The sequence below is a fragment of the Euprymna scolopes genome, chromosome 36, assembly GCF_053919585.1.
Source record: "Euprymna scolopes isolate OS-2025 chromosome 36, ASM5391958v1, whole genome shotgun sequence".
In the NCBI taxonomy this organism is placed as follows: Eukaryota; Metazoa; Mollusca; class Cephalopoda; order Sepiida; family Sepiolidae; genus Euprymna; species Euprymna scolopes.
In genome coordinates, this window is record NC_136517.1 from 50,237,671 (window position 1) to 50,257,760 (window position 20,090).

The 20,090-nt window shown below is 34.5% G+C and overlaps 2 protein-coding genes across 2 annotated transcripts in view; both read left to right on the forward strand.

The window, feature by feature from the left end:
- LOC145260463 (protein kinase C and casein kinase substrate in neurons protein 1-like) overlaps positions 1-20,090 on the forward strand; it is a 143,003-nt gene that overhangs the window by 109,194 nt on the left and 13,719 nt on the right. The window contains exon 9 of the mRNA XM_080118542.1: positions 12,590-12,879. Within this exon, the coding sequence (XP_079974668.1) occupies positions 12,590-12,879 (290 nt within the window). The remainder of the gene's footprint in view (positions 1-12,589; positions 12,880-20,090) is intronic.
- Positions 8-8,090, forward strand: LOC145260465 (uncharacterized). Its single transcript, XM_080118543.1, has one exon. The coding sequence runs from the start codon at positions 2,187-2,189 to the stop codon at positions 3,573-3,575; it is 1,389 nt and encodes a 462-aa protein (XP_079974669.1). The 5' UTR covers positions 8-2,186; the 3' UTR covers positions 3,576-8,090.

Consider the following 20,090-nt stretch of genomic DNA (forward strand, 5'->3'; position numbering starts at 1 on the left):
GGTTTGCAGTTCAGAATACATCATTTTTTTTTTTATTACTAAACTATTTCTAGCATCTTGGCCTGAACTGTTTTACAACTGTTCCTATGCAGATTCCTAACTTCATTCGTCGTTAATACAATCTTCAGCATGGCATTTAGTTTTTGAAAAAAATAAATTCCTTCATTTTGATCTCTTAGACACTTGTTTATCTGACCCCTTAGACCGTCCATCATTCCAACCTCGTAGACCGTCTGTCATTCTGGCCCCATAGACCGTCCGTCATTCTGGCCCCATAGACCGTCCGTCATTCTGGCCCCATAGACCGTCCGTCATTCTGGCCCCATAGACCGTCCGTCATTCTGGCCCCATAGACCGTCCGTCATTCTGGCCCCATAGACCGTCAGTCATTCTGGCCCCATAGAACGTCCGTCATTCCGGCCCCATAGAACGTCCGTCATTCCGGCCCCATAAAACGTCCGTCATTCCGGCCCCATAGAACGTCCGTCATTCCGGCCCCATAAAACGTCCGTCATTTGGGGCCCATAGACCGTCTGTCTGTCATTCGGGCCCCATAGACCGTCTGTCTGTCATTCGGGCCCCATAGACCGTCTGTCTGTCATTCGGGCCCCATAGACCGTCTGTTTGTCATTCGGGCCCCATAGACCGTCTGTCTGTCATTCGGGCCCCATAGACCGTCTGTCTGTCATTCGGGCCCCATAGACCGTCTGTCCGTCATTCGGGCCCCATAGACCGTCTGTCTGTCATTCGGGCCCCATAGACCGTCTGTCCGTCATTCGGGCCCCATAGACCGTCTGTCCGTCATTCGGGCCCCATAGACCGTCTGTCCGTCATTCGGGCCCCATAGACCGTCTGTCCGTCATTCGGGCCCCATAGACCGTCTGTCCGTCATTCGGGCCCCATAGACCGTCTGTCCGTCATTCGGGCCCCATAGACCGTCTGTCCGTCATTCGGGCCCCATAGACCGTCTGTCCGTCATTCGGGCCCCATAGACCGTCTGTCCGTCATTCGGGCCCCATAGACCGTCTGTCCGTCATTCGGGCCCCATAGACCGTCTGTCTGTCATTCGGGCCCCATAGACCGTCTGTCTGTCATTCGGGCCCCATAGACCGTCTGTCTGTCATTCGGGCCCCATAGACCGTCTGTCTGTCATTCGGGCCCCATAGACCGTCTGTCCCTCATTTCGGCCTCATGACCGTCCGACATTTCAATTCCTTAGTCCTTCCTTTATTATTTATTATTTTTTATTTTACCATCTCATCGTAATAATAAAATTCTTAATTGTCTTAGTATTTTTAAATATTCCAATCTTGAAAGTAAATCCCCTTTTTAAGCCGAAATACTTAATTCCAACTATATAGTGTTGAGCAGAATAATAGCTTCAGGAATCTATATGGAATTTTTCAAACTAAACTCTTCATTTAATCTGTTGTAGTAGATTGTTCTCCATCTATCAGTCATGACCAAGTAGAAGAGTTAAATGTCTATTTTTTATTATTATTCTTACTTATCTGTAGTATGGATTGAACCTTCAACCTCTAGAAGACTGTAATTTAGAATTGATTGATTTACAACTCCTTTATCTGTTGTGCCATGTTCCTGAGTTTAAAAAGATGTTTTTTAAGATCAGGTGTTATCAGTCGAACCTTGTGGGGGAAAAAAAATAATCAAGATGAGGATGGTAGGCAAAAGAATTCAAATGACCCATAATGATGTATATTTTAATCATTATTGCGAGAACGGTTTCAAATGATTTTTCTTCAGCCTTCTGACTAGTATTACAGTGTAGTATCTGTTTAGGACTGAAATTTTTTTTCCCCAATCCAGAGTACCCCTTTTTGAGGAGCTAGATTTTCCACCATGTTAAAACTTGATCTTCTGTTTAATCCTGCTTTAATGTAATATATAACAAAAATTTAATGTTGAAATTTATATTTAATTCTATAAGATTCAATTAAATATTACTTTAAACTATTACATTTTTTTTTTTTTTCATGTAAAAAAGATTTCAAGATGTCTCTTCTCTTTATCAATTGATAAAAATCAATAATTTATAAATTTGATTTATTTTTAATTTCTAGAAATTAAAGTCAAAATATTGGGTGGGGAGGATTCTTTAATTTGAAATTAACTTGTAGATATTAGTCATGAAATTCAAGTATCTTAGTTTTTCACTTGAATAGTTAATGTTTTGTTTTGTTGCTTTTGATAAAAATGTTAATGTTAGATTTTTTCATAATTTATCAACCTCAAATTTGTACCTTCGTTTATTGACTACTAGCTCAGCCAAGATGAAATCACCTTCAAAGTCAAGTACACCAGGAGTAGCTGGAGTAAGAGCCCCAGGGCCACAAGGACCTGGAATAGGACCCCCAGGAATGCGTCCACAAGGACCAACAGGCATGGGACCACGCAGTCCTGGAGGAATACGACCAGGCATGGGCCCACAAGGATCAGCCATGGGTCCTCCTGGAATGACCCCGCATGGACGTGGCATGGGTCCACCTGGAATGGGCCTACAGGGGCCAGGCATGGGTCCACCTGGAATGGGCCCACAGGGGCCAGGCATGGGTCCACCTGGAATGGGCCCACAGGGGCCAGGCATGGGTCCACCTGGAATGGGACCAGGCATGGGTCCACCTGGAATGGGCCCGCAGGGACCAGGCATGGGACCTCCTGGGATGGGCCCGCAAGGACCAGGCATGGGACCTCCTGGGATGGGCCCGCAAGGACCAGGCATGGGACCTCCTGGGATGGGCCCGCAAGGACCAGGCATGGGACCTCCTGGGATGGGTCCACAAGGGCCAGGCATGGGACCTCCTGGCATGGCCTCTAATATGAACCCTGGAGGACCAGGCATGGGACCGAGAGGCCCTGGAGGACCAGGCATGGGACCGAGAGGCCCTGGAGGACCAGGCATGGGACCAAGAGGCCCTGGAGGACCAGGCGGACCAGGCATGGGACCGAGAGGACCAGGCGGGCCAGGCATGGGACCAAGAGGACCAGGCATGGGACCGAGAGGACCAGGCATGGGACCGAGAGGCCCTGGAGGACCAGGCATGGGACCAAGGGGCCCTGGAGGACCAGGCATGGGACCGAGAGGCCCTGGAGGCCCTGGAAATCCTATGCTAAGGCCATTACATAATGAGAACATATCTCCAAGACATAACCAGTCAAAGCCTGCTGTTCATCTTGATGAATATGATAACTCTCCCTTGCCCATCCGGAGAGACTGCTCACCTTCTCCTGGTGAACAACGAAAATCAAGGAGGGGTATTCCCGAGAATTTTGATAAAGAAATAAGAGAGATGATTCTTGGAAAATCTACTGGTGGCAGCAAGACTTATGGCTCGTCAACCAACCAAAATACTTCTGAACGTGGACGCAAAGGAATGCCTGCAATAAATAACGGTAATGCCAATTCTCCATATCACAATCAGCAAAGTTCCCCTGCGTACGTGAACCAGAACAGAGGCTCGATTAGCAATAACAACAACCCTATGAATCGATCCACTTCACAAGATGCGTACTACCGCAGTATTGACACTGAATCACTGTCAGACTTTTCTGATTGATAAACATAAAGGTAGGTACGAAAAGTGATTCCTGCCTCTAGAAACAACACATGTACCGGTCACTTGTTCACTTCACAATATATGGCTGCACTTGCCCCAGATGTTTCGTACTCCCTGCAATAATTAAAAAAAGAAAGAAAAAAAACTATCCTTGTCTGGTCACATCCTCCAATGCTTGAAAGAGAAAAAAATAATTATTGTATATCAAAGCCAAACCCTTATTGACTCAGTTCAAATGTTATTGAAAGATGTTTGTTAAAAATAAAACTTCAATCCTGGCTAATGCTTTTAGTCTGTAAATGAATCGTTTTAGAAATTCTTTGATATTCTTTAAATAACGTATCTTGCTGTAACATTAAACTAACTGGCTACATCGTCAAATCTGGTAATTTTAAAGTTTTCTTTCCGCTTTCCATTTAGTAGAAGTCTTGCCAGTGTATAATGATAAAAAGTTGCTTTTGATTAATACTTATGTAATTTCAGTTAAATTTTAAAACTACATATAAAAAATAATCTAGTCTTTACTTTGAAATGGTTGTATTTCGGAATGGTTTTATTTTTAATAAAATAAGTTACCAAAATACATTCTTTTAATCTTGGAAAAAAGTTTTTTTTCCAGAAATATTTCTGGAAAGATAAAATTCTCAAAGTAAAAAAAAAAAAAAAAATTTTGATTATAACATATTCTATTAAAAATAAAACTATTCTGAAGAATCATTTCAGAGCAAAGACTATTTTTTTTATGTAGCCTTTTAAAATTTAACTGAAATTGTGTAGGTATTAATAAAGGATTCTTCCTTTTTATACACCAGTAAAATTTCCTCTAAGCATAAAGCAGAAGTCAAAAAGAAACTATAATTTAAAATAACCATAAATGCTTTTTTTTTCTGATTACATAACCATAGCAACCAATCAGAAACTACCCTTGTATAGCCTAAGGTAAATCATTTAATATGTAACGTAAAGTGACTTTCCCCTATTTCATTGACAATTCTAGCATTGTAAACAAAACTGCATATCCAAATTTGATTTGGCAGCCCTTTCACCAAATCTTAATACGTGTTTTCAGAAAATATATATTCTCTTTATTGTTAGCTTTCAATAATTTCTATATCTTTAACAGCTCTAGAACTTCTAACATAACAATTCACGTAGAAAGTCTGAGGTATTTTCGCTCTCATGATCACATCTATTTCAACTGCCACCCGCTTCACTGGGACTTCTTCATGGCTTAACTTTTTCATTAAAACACTGTTAGTATTTAATTTATAACTTAATCCAAGTTATCTAATAATCAGTTCTATCCTTAATTCTAATAAGCATCTAAGCTTTTCTTCTGTTTTTTTATTTTTTATTATTGCTCCCCATCCCTGGAAGAGTGGTTTTTCATGGAGTAAAGCAAGAGTTGCACAATCCCAATCACACCTTTCCTGAACTGGCATTTCTGGAGTTCAGTAGCAAGGAAAGTCTAGGATGATCAGAAACAAAGCCAGAATAAATAAAGATGGTGTAATTTTGGGAGTTTTCCTTCTCCTTGACTAGTTACACAAGTAAAACATTAGAGTATAGTTTATCATACTATTTTTACCCATACATTAATTCATACCACTTCCAAGTGAAAGTCATGCAGTTCTCCCGAGAGAACTTGAACCTGCAGTCTGGGCTCGTAGCCACTTCACTATACCATTCCCTATTAAAAACATATTACCCCAAGTAATATGGAATGCATCAAGAATTTTGAAAGATCTTTTTTAAAGTACAGCTATACTAATACTTTTGAAGGTAGTTATTAACTGCATAGGAACAGCCATGACAGTTTTTATCTCTCTCTCTCTCTCCTTTTATTATTAGTTTGATATGCCAACCTCTGTTTTTCTCTTTCAATATTTTGTCGTCCTCTATTTTCAAATATATTTTGTAGTTTTTCTCTTTTTTTTTCATTTCTGTTTAGTCATTCCGGAGTGTTTGTGTTTCATGAACTGGCCAATGATTTGGCTGTTAGATGTGAAAACGATGAGTTACCACTTTTATGTGGTCAAGTTTTACCTGCTGATAAAACAATGGTCACAAGACACTCCAATTCTGTCCTCCTTGCCCTGCAGTAACATCTTTTGTGTCGGCTATTACTACTACTATTATTACTATTGCTACCGCTGCATGTCCTTTTTTTTTTTTTTTTTTTTTTTCTATTATTATTATTATTTTATAGACTGCTTTATATTGCATGAAAAGATTTTTTTTTTTTTTGTGACGTGGGGGGGGGGGGATACAATTTGGTAAAAGGGATCATTTTAAAAAGGATTCTGAAGGTAAAATGTTGATTGCATGATGTAATAAGATTAAAGAACGATATTGTTTATGTTAAACTACAAAAATATGTCATGAATGTATGGTATGATTTTTTTTTTTTTTTTTTCTTCAGCATTATAAAACATTTTTGTAAATAAAAGCAAAATTTTAATGGATTTTAATAAATTATGTTTTATGGGTGACAAAATTTCTAATGCAGTAGAATAGTTTGTGATTGTATTTTTTAAACTAGACACTAAAAAAATTGTACAAAACTTTCTGTCCATTATAACAAACTAGCATGGATACCCGGCATTGCCCGGATGGACACTAAGTTCAGTTTTGACACAGCTGCTATACTAAGGATATTGAGCAACCTTCAGAAGAACGGAATCACCCAAAAAAAGAACTTTCAGCAGCCCATGCACTGGAAACACCTCCCCTAAAAAAAAAAAATAAATAAACAAATCAAAACAACTTTTCTTTCAATAAAAATAGCAGCAAGTGCGCATGCAACTGCAAAAAAAAAAAAGTAATAAAATAAAATTAGCCATGGCAGGCAGGCAGGCTCGGACCTTAAACACAAAAGAGAGAAAGAAAGGGAAAAGCTACTGGCAAACGCTTTTGCCCATCGGATCACAATGACTTATCACATCATGACTCTACAAAATAACGTTTTTAAACATAGTTGCAGTTTGATATGCATGTGTGACTTGCGAAAATCACAATGTGAAAAGTGACCACCCCCTTGCAAGAAATGGTCCAGTTAACCACCACAGAATTTGTTTTTCTAATTTTTGCATATTATGCGTCCAAGGCATCGCTCTTTTAGATGGTACTGGTTTCGACCTGGTATGATGCGGCTGACAAAAGTTTTTAACAGACATACGAACACACACATAAACAGACATTTTAGATTTATATAATAAAGTATTTGGCTAGCTATTCTTTCTTTAAAATTTAATTGCTTTTTGTCCTCCATATTGGGAAGATGCCATATTTTTTTTTTTTTTTTTTTTTTTTTCTCTTTTCCTGTTTTCCTTTCTTTTCTTTTAAAAAATTAAAATTCAATTATTTCTTAGTCCATGTTCAAAAGATGACTTATTTTCTATTTTGTAGGAATAATGTCATTTTTCTCATTCCGTTACCTATTTCGAATTTAAGACAATTGTTTATACCCATACAATTAGGCACAGAACCTCACTGGTGGGGCATGGAAGAAAATAATCTGATTGTTTTCAAACTATTTTAGTCATAATCAGACACACTCGTTAACCCAGGTTTACAATATCAGTTTATCACAATAATTTCTTCGTCCCATTCAGATGTAAGTTATAGTACCTTACTTACACTATCGACTGTATACAATATTTTCTTTTGTTTTAAAAACTTGTGTGTTATTTAAAACATCTAAAATCAGGAGATATGAACGAAACAAAACTTTGATGGTATGGCTATGTTGAAAGAACGAGTTCTTGGATTAGATGCAGAACAGTTGATGTGGCAGTGGCAGTTCTTCGGGGAAGACAGAGGAAAACATAGGTGGAAGTGATCAGGAAAGATATCGGAGAAAAAGGAATAAAACTGGACCAGAGATAGTGAACCACGTGTGACAGGACGTTAGTCTGTCACTAGGAGGAAGTGATAAAGATGACTTAGGAAAACAAAGAAAGGTTAGTTTGGAAGTCAATTTCTAAAAGCCATCTAACGCATTAGAATATAAAATGGACATTAAACTGAAATGATAAAAGGCGTTTTGGAAATTTTATTCTGCGTTATGATTGTCTTCTCGTTAGAAGAATTTTTTTTTTTTATAAATGATCCCTTCTACCAAATTGTATGTTTGTTCTGTTTCTTCCTTACTTGAATGCTCTTGATTTTTGTAAATATTTTTTTTTTTTTTTTTTTTTTTTTTACACCTCTCTTCACTTTATAGCCCTTTTTAATGTATAATCTAGTTTTGTCTTTTTTTTTTCCGAATTTTGTCATTGTTTAATAAGTGTGTGTTATTTATTAATTTTGGATTTTGAAGTGTTTGCTCTCAACAAGAGATTTCAACAACTACAAATGCTCTTATTTCATATCATAGCAACTTTTTAAACGCAAGTTAATTTTTGTAAACAGATCATAATTTATTTTTACATCTCAAACATTAAATTATTAAAAGTCGAACTGTAATGAAATAATTGCATTCATGTTATATTTTAATTATTTGCTTGCAATTAGTCTAAGTAGGTATATATATATATATATATATATATATATATATATATATATATATATATCTGTGTGTGTGAAAAAAGAATAACCACACAATGTTAACCATGAGCTAATATTTTTTGTTAAGATTCCTCAGAGTTTAAAAAAAAAAATGAGTGAATTTTAATTACAAATTATAAAAACATTGACAGTAGATATAAGAAGGTTAAGGGAAGGGCAGAAATAAAGATAAACTATATATATATATATATAAGGTGCTTGTGTAGACCATTGATGTTTTAAACCAACACATTTCAGGTGAAAACATTATTACATACATTATTGCACACAATTAATATTAATTTTGACATGTATGTCAAAATTAGTATTACTTACAAAAAATTACTGAAACTAATCCAGTAGAAAAATAATTACAAGAAAAGATAAAAAATTTTAAGCTTTTTGATTTATAGTTTTATGTTTTGATGTGAAACAGTTTACAAGAGCTAAGGGAGACAACTACAATGGAGCATTTTGACTAAATAATTACAATCTGATATTTCTCAACAGAAAATCTCGCAACGTAATTATGGATGAATTTTTTTTTTTTTTTTTTTTTTTTTTTTTTTTGTTCTTAAAAATATATCTTATGCATTTTCTACTGGATCGTTTATAAATTTTGACCTTTACACAGAAGTGTCTGATAATGCTTTCAGCTGAAGTGCATTGGTTTATGACATCACTTTTCTGCACAAGAACCAAAAGAAAGAAGAAAAGGAATATAAAATAGAAGCAAGAAAATGGGTTTATTGGGGGGGGGGGGTCTTTTCAAATAAGTTGAGGTTAGAAAGTCAAAATGATGAGACAGTCTATAGTTAATATTGTGCGGTTATTTATTTTTTCCATTTATTTATCTATTTTTCTTTTCATAATATTGTTGGATATAATGCAAATTATTTTCTTCAGAGATAAGTTTGCTTGTTTTTTTTATTTTATTTAAAAAATTTTTCTAAGAGAACGATTTAGATTTTTAATATCTTTTTTTAAAATAGTATTGAAAAAAAAAAAGCACCTGATCTCTTCAGCATATTGGATTTTTTTTTTTTTTTATATATACAGTATTTTATCATGAGTATTTTTTAAGTTATAAACTTGGCAATTTGTCAGAATGTTTTTCTTTTTCTTTCAGTGTTAACATGTATATTTTGTTTGTTTATATTTAGACTTTTTTTTTATTTTTTAAATTCTAACCGGAACCATATGGTTGTTTTTTGTTTAATACAGAATTCTTAAACAAGATAACCTTAAATGGGATTGTTAACGTTTGATGAATGTGCTTTCTTTTTTATTCCTCAATCATTTCGTTTCCATGCAACTGTCTTTTTTTTCCTACCAATCTGGTCATCTTCATTTTTATGTTGCCCGATAATTTTAGCTATATTATCATAATTATTGTTCAGTGAATTTTCCTTTTACCCCAACCCCCCCAAAAATACTGCATACTAATGAAAGAATTAAAAAAAAGAAGAAAATGTATGATTTAAGAGTTAACTAATTTAAAAAAAAAAATATCCTAAGATTTAAGTTTTAAAAATAAATATACATATAAAAATAATCAATAGAAAAATAAATGATAAAAAAATTTAATTAATATAATTACAGAAGATTTTATAAACTTTGTTTTATCATTAAAAAAATGTCCTCCTTTTTTTTTTCGATAACAATCCTGGGTAACTCTAGTAAATACAATTGTAACTTTGTTTATCCTTAGCCTTTAGCTAGGAACAAAGTATTGTATCTGTTCTGATTTCTGATATTATACTTCATATATTTTGTCCTCAACAGTAAAGAAATTCTTCTGAGGCAATTTTTTTTATTTTTAATTTGTCAAAATCCAGACTGCTAGAGAAGCTGGATTTTCTCCATATTAAAAAACAAGTGTAAAAAAAAAAAAAAAAAAAAAAAAATCCTGCATTTTAATGCAAACAAAATATTTTGTTTTTTTATTTAAGATATTAAAATTGAACGAGTTGTGCATCCATCTTTAAAAATATTTAAGGACGATAACTCACTCTGACTAAATCATGGCTTTTAGTCAGAATGGAATTACCTTGAAAGATTTCCAAAACACATTCTTAATACAATGCATGGTCTAATATAGGAACTAACAATAAACTTACTGAGAATGTCAACATTTTGTTTGATAAAATAAGATTGCTATCTCAAGGAAGCACCTATGTAATTATCTCTCAAGGTCATTGTTGGGTTAAAAATCATTTCCTTAGATAGTTATTTTTATTGAGTTTATTGTTTTAGATGAACTTTTGACTTGTTCAGTCTGAAAATTTGAAAGATTTTAAGTAAATTTAAAAAAAAAAAAAAAAGAAAAAAAAAGCTACCTGGTTTGTTTTCACTAAAATCCAAAATATTACTTTCCTACACAATAATTAATCTGCTTAACATAAAATTAGAATCAGACTTGCCAAGGATTGTTATCTCAGTGTACCACCATCTCTTCATAGCATTTACCATCTCTTCATAGCATTTACCATAATCTTTGATGCCTAATTGATTTTTTTTTTTTTTTTTTTTTTTTTAAATATAATTTTAAAAGATGAAGAGATTTTTTATTCATACAAAGAAGCTATCTTGTTTTTTAATGACTTCCTCTCTTCCTACTAATTGTTTTATGCCATCATTAATCAAAACTTTAAACTTCAGCTGTTTAACTTGCATCTCCATTTCTCGGTTTGAATGTTAATCTCTGAAAATATTTCTACAAAACCGTGACCTAAATGAAAAATGGTTAATCATTTTGTTTAAATTTCAAATTTCAGCTGAGATATTTTTTTATTTTGCATTGTGTCTGTATTTGAAATTGTACCCTTCATTTTTTTTTTTTTTTTTTTTTTTATCCTTTCTTACGGCAGCTGTTAAGATAATAGACTTAAGGATTTAATTTTAGTTGAAAGTAATTTTGATTGGAAAAAAAATTTGACAATCATGAAGGATAGGAGCAAAAAGTTTCTAATAATTCGAAATTTTTTTTTTTTGTATAAATTTTTTTAGGAGGGTAGGGGCATTTCTAAATCATTTTCAGGCAGCTTTGTCTTGTCAAGCTTCTCAATGCCCGTAATGCTTCACTTGGCAGCATTTTCCTTCTTTCATTATTTTAATTTTTTTTTTTAACAGCCTTTTGTCTTTTGCGCTTCAGTAGACATGTTATATCTACCAAAAGTCCTGCATTTTAATGCATGATGAGAAATTCCTGATATCAATCCTTCCTTTTTCTTGATGTTGTCATTGTAGACCTTCACTGCATGTGCATGTCTTTTTTTTTTTTTGTCTTTTTTTTTCCATCCAATTTTTTGTTTCTTAAACTTTTTATTCATTATTTTCTATAATGATCAAAAGGTTTTTGATATACGCACATTAGTCACACACATGTATACATACTATAGAAGGCTGATTTTTTTTTTTTTTTTTTTTTTTTTTTTTTTTTTTTTTTTTTTTTGAAATTTCTGATTTGGGCAAATTGAGGTAGCTGCAGCTCAAATAACTGAAAGCAAATTTTAGATCCCAAACTATTATCACTCTTTGGAGAAAAAAAAAAAAAAATTAATTGCCATATACTTAAAAAAAATTATTTTATCTTTGCATATTTATGATATAAGTGCAAATTATACCGAAAATTTTAACATCATTTTTACAAAATGTGTATTTAGTTGGTTTTATTTCTGCTTGTTTTAACTAATATCACAATAAGATGAAATAAAACTGCAAATTTATTAAATTTATATTCTCCAATGATGGTAAGAGTAAAGTATAAAATATTTGTACGAGTCATTACTATATCGTAAGTTGAGTATTAGGACTCGTCTTGGGTCAATTCTTTAAATGACTTGCTAACTTAATATTATATTTTATTTTTATATATATATATATATATATATATATATATATATATATATATATATATGGTAAAAAAAGTGGGCATAAAATAGAAAGCTTTACAGTCGAATGTATTTCGATCTTTTCAAAGGCAAAAATATTATCATGCAGGGGAGGAGGGTGTTTTTTTTTATACATCGTCTGAGGCCAATTAGCGACTATGTGTGAAATGTCTCTGAGCTTATGGAAGTTTTCGAGAGTACAAAAGTTATTTGCATCAGAATGCTGTCACAAAATCTATTGCTTCCCTCTTTATTGTTCCTTGCACGGACTTTAGTGTTGAGTGTTTGGAACCAAGAACTCTGATCTTCCTGGATACTTTCATAAGCTCTGCATGTTGCCCATAACCGCTGACCTGTCTTTACCATTGTATAAAAGCATACCTTATTTTGTATGGAAAATGAAATTTTCTCATTTTGCCTTTTGATGCATCAGGCTCTTTTCTATATTATCATTATATATATATAAATAAAATATGCATATATAGTGTGTATACATGTGAGTAAGTGCGTTTGTATCCTACCTATACCTTGCTTCCTTCGGTACCACACAGATCATTTCTATTGACTTTGCAGTGCTGAGTCTTCAAACGATCACTTCGCTGACTCCAAAAAATCCAATTCTACTTCTGCTCCCAATACTACTACTGCTACTACCAACAACACTACTACCAATAATATTATCACTACTACTACTGCCAATGAGGTAAAGGCTGCTGATGGTAAAAATCCATTTGGTGATCCGGATGGGGAAGATTGGGAAGAGGATGACACTTCGCTGGTGGACGATAATCGACCTGGGGTACCTGTGAGAGCTTTGTATGAATATTATGAAACGGCTGCAGATGAGCTCACGTTTAAAGCAGGTGAGCGTTGTGACTATCGTATCAAGCGTGAACGAACCATGTTGATGCAACTTTATCAAAAAAGAATTCAGCATTCATTTTTGAAAATTCATTAATTTTAAAAAAAAATTTATTTCATTTATTAATAACTTTTGTTTCACTCCAAACCAGACATATTGCTAATGAGATAGGGGACAGATTTATGGTGAGCAACCTGGATGGGGAGTTGAGCAGCTAGATGTTTGTTTTGTTCACATTACTTTTAAATTTCTACATATTGGTGCAGTTGGGAGCAGGGAGAGAATCCCAAAGACAGGCGGTCCTAAGGAAGAAGTTATTATTAGGGTAGAAAATCTTCTGGCATCTAGCGACCTCTACAGTCAAGGGGTGGGATTTTGCTGCTATTCGGATGAGATAGGCTTATTTACATTGAGGGGGATACAAGTGCAGTATGCTTCTCAAAGCACTTTCAGTGAAAGTACTTGTAAAACAAGCACAGGGATGCAACATTGCGGTGATGGGACAGGAGCTGGAGCTTAGCAGACAGTGCAGAACGTAATAGATTAGGAATTTTTTTTTTGCATCTTGTTCAAGAGGAAGAGGTTAGTGGTTGGTAACGATGTTCCATCTATGGACATTCTGATAGCTGTTTCAATTGAACTTTTACTATGGTCCTTTACCATTCAGATTCTTAATCATATGCCAACTTAGGGAAGGGTCTATCGGGTGTGTATGTGCAGTCTGATGATGTATGAAAATGGAACTTAGCCAGTGAGGGTTGAGAACATGTTTTGCTTGGAGAGAAATAAGATGATAGGATTGATGTGTGATGTGAGTCTAAAAGACGGGCTTAGATCTAATGGCCTCAGAAACTAAGATTAAATCTGGACTGTTCAGAACAGAAGACTTTGATGGTATGGGCACATTGAACGAATGGATAAGAGTTTTGAGTTAGTAGACATAGACCAATTGAGGTACCAAGGTCACTTAGCAGGATTAAGCCAAAGAAAACATGGGAGAAAGTAATAAGGATGGATTTGAAACAAAATAAAGACCTCACTCAAGATAGGTAATTTTTAAAAGCCATCCGACACATGCTAGCATGTAAAATGCATGTCAGTTTTAATATGATAATGATATAAATAAAATGATTTTATTGATACTGCAGATTGTCAAATTGAAGCTAAACCTAGCATTGTCCCTGGGGGGGGGGGGCATTTGTCTGCTAAAAGGTTCTCTAATATATAGATTTGTCAAAGGAACAGGTTTTTCTTTGACTGGGAGGCATGAGTAATATTAATCTTTTCCTTCGATTTAGGAGCACAAATGTACTATAATACTTGACTGCTGCTTTTTAAAATTTAATTCAATCCAAAAATGATTTTCTGTGTATCAGTTTAAAGATTTCAAAAATTATTTCCTTATTTCAAATATGTCAGCCATTTTCAAATCTGTTAAGTCTAAAATGACTATCATGAGAAAGTAGAAATAAATTTTGAAGTTTTTTTTTTTTTTTAAATCTATTAATAATAGATTAAAATGGCTGAATTTGTATTAATAATTGTTTTCGTTTTATTAATGAGCCGCGGCTTATCAAGGCTAAAAGTCACATGAGGACAAAGTTTAATGAGATGAATAGTTTATCAGTTGAATGATGAAGAATTATGAGAGGATTGAAAATAATAAATACAATGAACAGAATTTGATTATGAGAACGATTTATGACAAAAGTTTGTTGACATTGGGTTTGAAGATTTATAGCCTGCAAGGAAGCAGTTCCATGATAATGTGTTCTACAGATTGGAAGTTCTTAAAAAAGAAGCTTTCTTCATAGAAGCATCAGTTTTTACTGTAAAATTTATATGAAAGTAATTTTGTGCCTTTACACTGCTGCAAAAGTTTGAAGGGAAAGGTCAAGTATTATGGCTCTTCTGTGCTCTGAAACAAAAAGGAAGACGTTAATTCACTCATGTTATACAAAAAGAAACAACAGTCATTTTTTTTCTTTTTAAGGATTTGTTTGACTAAGAATAAATTGCAACAGCTTTTGTAAAACACAGTTAAACGAACTATTCACATGTCATTTCCAACAAACAAATACTTGTGTATGTGCGTTATCACCAGTGAGCGATCAAATGATCAGTAGAATAAAGTCCTTTTACATGTGTGTTCAGTCACTGATCTTAATTCTCTGACTGTCGCTTCTCCATGTGTGATTGATTGATCCCCTTAGCTCGAGATGAATTTACTCATGCATTGAAACAGAATTAAGACTTGCTGGGGTTCAAAGGCTTTATTCAAGAGTGCGTTCTTTAGGGAGAGATCAAGTAAAATGTTTCTCAATTTTCTCACTCAGTCTTAAAACGGTCAGTGTATGAGCTGAGTTCGAGGAAATATTCGCTTAAATTCTCTCTACATTTTTTAACGCATCTCGCTACACTCGCTTTCAGGTTTCAACTGTGTAGAAACTCTCTTCTCTCTCTCCCCAACATGTGACATCATTTCTATATAATATCGTTTGACACCTGAATTTCTAGCATGTTTTCTCTAGGGAGCTAATCCTTGATCCCTCCCCCCCTCACACTTCAATCACACCAGCTGCACTGGAGCTATTTCCGTTTGCCGCCAGGTTATCCTGATGTATGTTAGGGTTTGTGTTCCTTGATAGAAGCGCTGGTTGAGTTTGAATAAAATAAATACTATTAGATACATTTGAAGCCAAAATAACGCATTATTACAAAATAAACAATTCATTTTGTTTGAAATTTATATTGAAATTTATAAATATATTTCGAAGATACACTTCATCATCAGTATGCCTTTTTTTTTTTGCCATGTTGTTGAAGCATAGAATCAGTAGAAGTCCGTTTTCTTTTGAAAAGACTACCGTAAAAACAACAAACGGACTTCTACTGATTCTATGCTCCAACAACAATATGGCAAAAAAAGAAAGAAAGAAAGGCATACTGATGATGAAGTGTATCTTTGAAATATATTTATAAATTTCAGTATAAATTTCAAACAAAATGAATTGTTTATTTTGTAATAATGCATTGTTTTGGCTTCAAACATATCTAATATGTATTTATTTTATCCTGATATATACTTATGTAACCCTTGCCAAAATTCATACTAGTTAACATAATCTCTGCTTACTGGCATAGGGTTCCAATATTATACTATTTTCTGACTGGATCTATAATGTAAGAATTTTGTTTTTATCCCTGTGACAGCAGTTGAAGTTTCTTGCAGACAATAATGTGGTTGCTTAACGAAACTGGATCTAAATGTGTCATTTTTCATTGCGCTCATTTTTTGTTTGTTTCATAAAACCTCTACTTCCATCAGATTTGGAATTTCCTTTGCTGTTTTTCACCTGGAATGAAAATCATAAATCAAGGCAATACCCCAAAAGGGGCCTGGCAGCCGTGCAGCTATAATTCATGATTATAAGTTGCATTAAATCATTAGATAGCAATTACTAATAAGACCATTTTTAAGGAAGGACTCTTATTTTTATTTTTTTTTTTTTTGATAATATCCACCAATCAATCATTAACATTACCTATTATGAGGAAGAACCTTATAACTACAATAATTAATATATTTATATAATGGAAATGATTCAGACATTGCCCCAGTGACAACGGATGTCCACACCGGTAGGAATCACAAACTATATGCTAGTTCTGTATCCAGGAACATAAGATGTGTTACTTTATGCAAAAACTTGCGCAATGTAAGCAAACATTCCGGCCAGCAAATAAATTTACAAACATTTACGGAATGAAGTTGTTTAAAACAGGCATAATTCAACATTTGATAGTTAACTAGTAATGTTGTTAAAAATCAAACTTTATGGGAAAGTTCTTTTGCTGTGTATCTGTGTTTGGGTCCCGTGTGAAATGTTTCTTTTATGTTTTTACTGCCAGTTAGAAAAGATTGCTTGCTTTAGTTGAGTTCCCCCCCCCCCTGGTGCCACCAGATCAGGCTGTCTGAAGATATTGGCTTCCTGACCTAAAATATGCCAAACATTGATGTTATTATTTGCTTCCTTTCCCTTTTGCAAACTCTATCCTGTTATGCAAAGTTAAAAACAAAAACAATTTCCTTCTACAAAACAGCCAAACCTCATAAATAACTCTTAAAAATAGAGGTCCTGGATATGACCTTAAACTATATCTGATAGTGAGGCCCCAGCTTGCAGGCTTTGAGGAATATGAAGCAATCCTTTAATTGCCATTGCTCCCAGGTCCACTCTGACTCTGAGTGGTAGTACTTGTTAGGGTCCCAACTATGGGTTAGATAGAAATTGAGTTAAAAAAAAACAAAACAAATATACTCTATTAAAAAATTGTTCTTCAAAATCACTGGATTCGGCATTAAATAACTTGAAAAGAGTTGATATGCCGTAAAACAAAAAAAAAATAAACAAATAAAAATATAGAAAAGAATTCGGAACAGACTTTTTTCCAAAATTATTGGATTCAACATTAAATAATTCAAAAACGGGTTGATATGCTGTAAAATAACCAAAGCAAACACCATGAATAAATATTTGAATATATAAAAAACTTCACACATAAAACCTTTTCCAAAATTACTGAGTTTGGCATTAAATAACCCGAAAAAGGATTGATATGTTGTTAAACAACCAATCAATCAACTTCTTTTCTTGTACCTGTATAGAAGTTTCTCTGTATTGGAAGAATCTCTTTTTTGACTAGAAGGAAGGGAGGGGGTGTATCACTTATCAGTTATTTGCATACCATGTTATTTTTATTAATGTAACCATCAGCAGCAAAGACATCTCACGCGAAATAAGTCTCACGCTTTGGCAACCATGTTCTTGTCTATTTTGGCAAACAGTGCTACAATAGCGTTCTTCAGAGAGTCAACTGTGTTGCGTGCATGCTTGTTAGTACTTGCCGTCATCACATCACAGAAGAAATAGTCGAGGAGGTTGGGTTAGGGTGGGGAGAGCAAGCAACCAAGAGTGAGGAACATTGTTAAGCAGTCATGCCTGGTCGCCTCAGTCTTGTATGCAGGAGTAGAGTCCTGCTGAAAGATGTAGGGACATTCAGAGATATTATCCATCCAGGGCTTCATCACTTCCTGGTATTTTGTTTGTCTTTTGTTAAGTGCCGGATTTTGCAGCAATACCCTGTGTGTGTGTGTGTGCGTGCGTGCCAGTTGTGTCAGGAGTGTTATGTTATGCAGCAGTGAAAGCTGGAATCTCACCCAGTCTCCTCTCACCCAACTGCAGCGCAGTGATATATTCACGATTAGATGGTTCTGCAACGTGAAATTTGAAACCAAACACATTAAGTCAGAGGATTTGCAGAAAGCCCTACATTTGGCCAGCATAGAGATTGTTATGGTCAAAATATGCCATCTCACTCTATCCTCAATCTAACCAATTAGGTCTTAGACTGCATTGTGAGTCCTCTGTTAGAAAGTAATGAAGTGTATTTCAATAAGTCCTTATTTACTTGCTTCCACGCAAGCAAAAAAGTTTTCGGTTACTTTTTTTTTTTTTTTTTTTTTTCAAGATTTAAACATTGCCAGATGACATCATAATAGACATGGCATTGCTTTGGATGATAACTGGTGAGTTGCATTTATTGATCATCTGGTATCGTCATGTGGAGCGTCTATCCTCCTGGATAAACCGTTGCAGAAACCTGGATGTTTTGAATCATGATAAGGAAAACTTGGAAACAAATGATTAAATAAGACCATACAAAATAGAATTTGGAGACTGCTGGACTGTGAGAACTGGACAGTGACCTTGTAAAATATCAGAAAATGTCTGACTTCTGTACAAGGGAAAAATGTTAAAAGGATAGAAGTTGTTACATATATATGACACAAACCCTGTCATTTATGCTGATTATCCAGTGATAATATTGGATACTCTTATTCAGTTTTCTTTTTTTTATTTTTCCTTTATTAATCTACTAGCGAGGGGTACCCGGCGTTGCCCGGGTGTTTTTCAGGGTATGTGAAAAAAACGTGAAAATGTGAAAAAAAAAAATGAAGCCTTCACGACGCGCAGTTGGAAAATAGTAAAGTGTTAAGAAAAACAGGTGCGCGTTTTTGATTGACGTGACGGCGATAGGTATTCAGCAGTTACGATTTTGTGCGGGACAGTTTTGAATGAGGTGAATAAATCGGTTTGTTTGTTTTTAAAAATCCGCTCCCTGTTTATTAGGAGGAGCGAAATGAAAGCTACAGTCTGATATGACGAAGTCAACAAACGTTACTTAGCTCTCTGGAGACAACTGGCTTGCGGCCTGTGATTAGAGTCGAGTTTCGCATTTTTTTATACCGAAAACCGAATGTAACGCGTGCCGATGCGGGAAATGTCAAATAATTAACGTTTGAAAGTCAATAAAATTAAATAGACAGGCGAGCTCTGTGGATAACTCTGAGATATTACAATTTATAGATGATATAAAAAGTTTTAAGAAGTTGTGAACCGAGCAAGCGCTTGTTTGAAAGAAGCCGTTTGTGGACATCGAGGAAAAGCGTACATACATACACACATACATTTTCGCTTTTATATATATAGATGGTCATAAAACTTAGTAATAGACAGAAGCTGCTAAGCTAATTATGGAATGCATAAAACTTATGAATATCCCAATAGTTAGCGAATACACAATTCCAAAAATGTGATGGTGATACTTGTTCATTCACACAATTCTGTAGAGCACAATGTGAAAAGAGATCGCCAGTAATATCTCTGAGCAAGCACTGGTGTAATTATATAGTGGGTCCTATGTGATTGTATATGGTTGCAGGTTTCGTCTGCTCAGCTGCAGCATAGGGTGGTAGTTAAGCATTGTGTTGGGGCAAGAATCATGAAATAATCTGTAAGCAACAAAAGCAACTGTTACATTTTGGCAAATAGACAGCAGATCTAATCCAAGCAGATCATATACTCCAGGGGAAGAGGGTCGCAGTAAGGAATAGGTAGTATATATCTGATGGCACATACAGTATTTCTTTTTACTGTTCTTAGTTAGCCACCATAAAAGCTAACTAAGTTTAATATATAAAGTAAGTCAGTCTCTTAATTGTTTCTTTGTCATCAATAGCTTTCTTCCTACAAAATCATATTTGATTCTGGTTCATTAGTTTTTATTGTAGATTGTTACAGCATGTTGTTGGGAAGATTAAAATGTAATTCGATTTGTTTCTAGAAAATAATTTTCCAGTTCATAAAT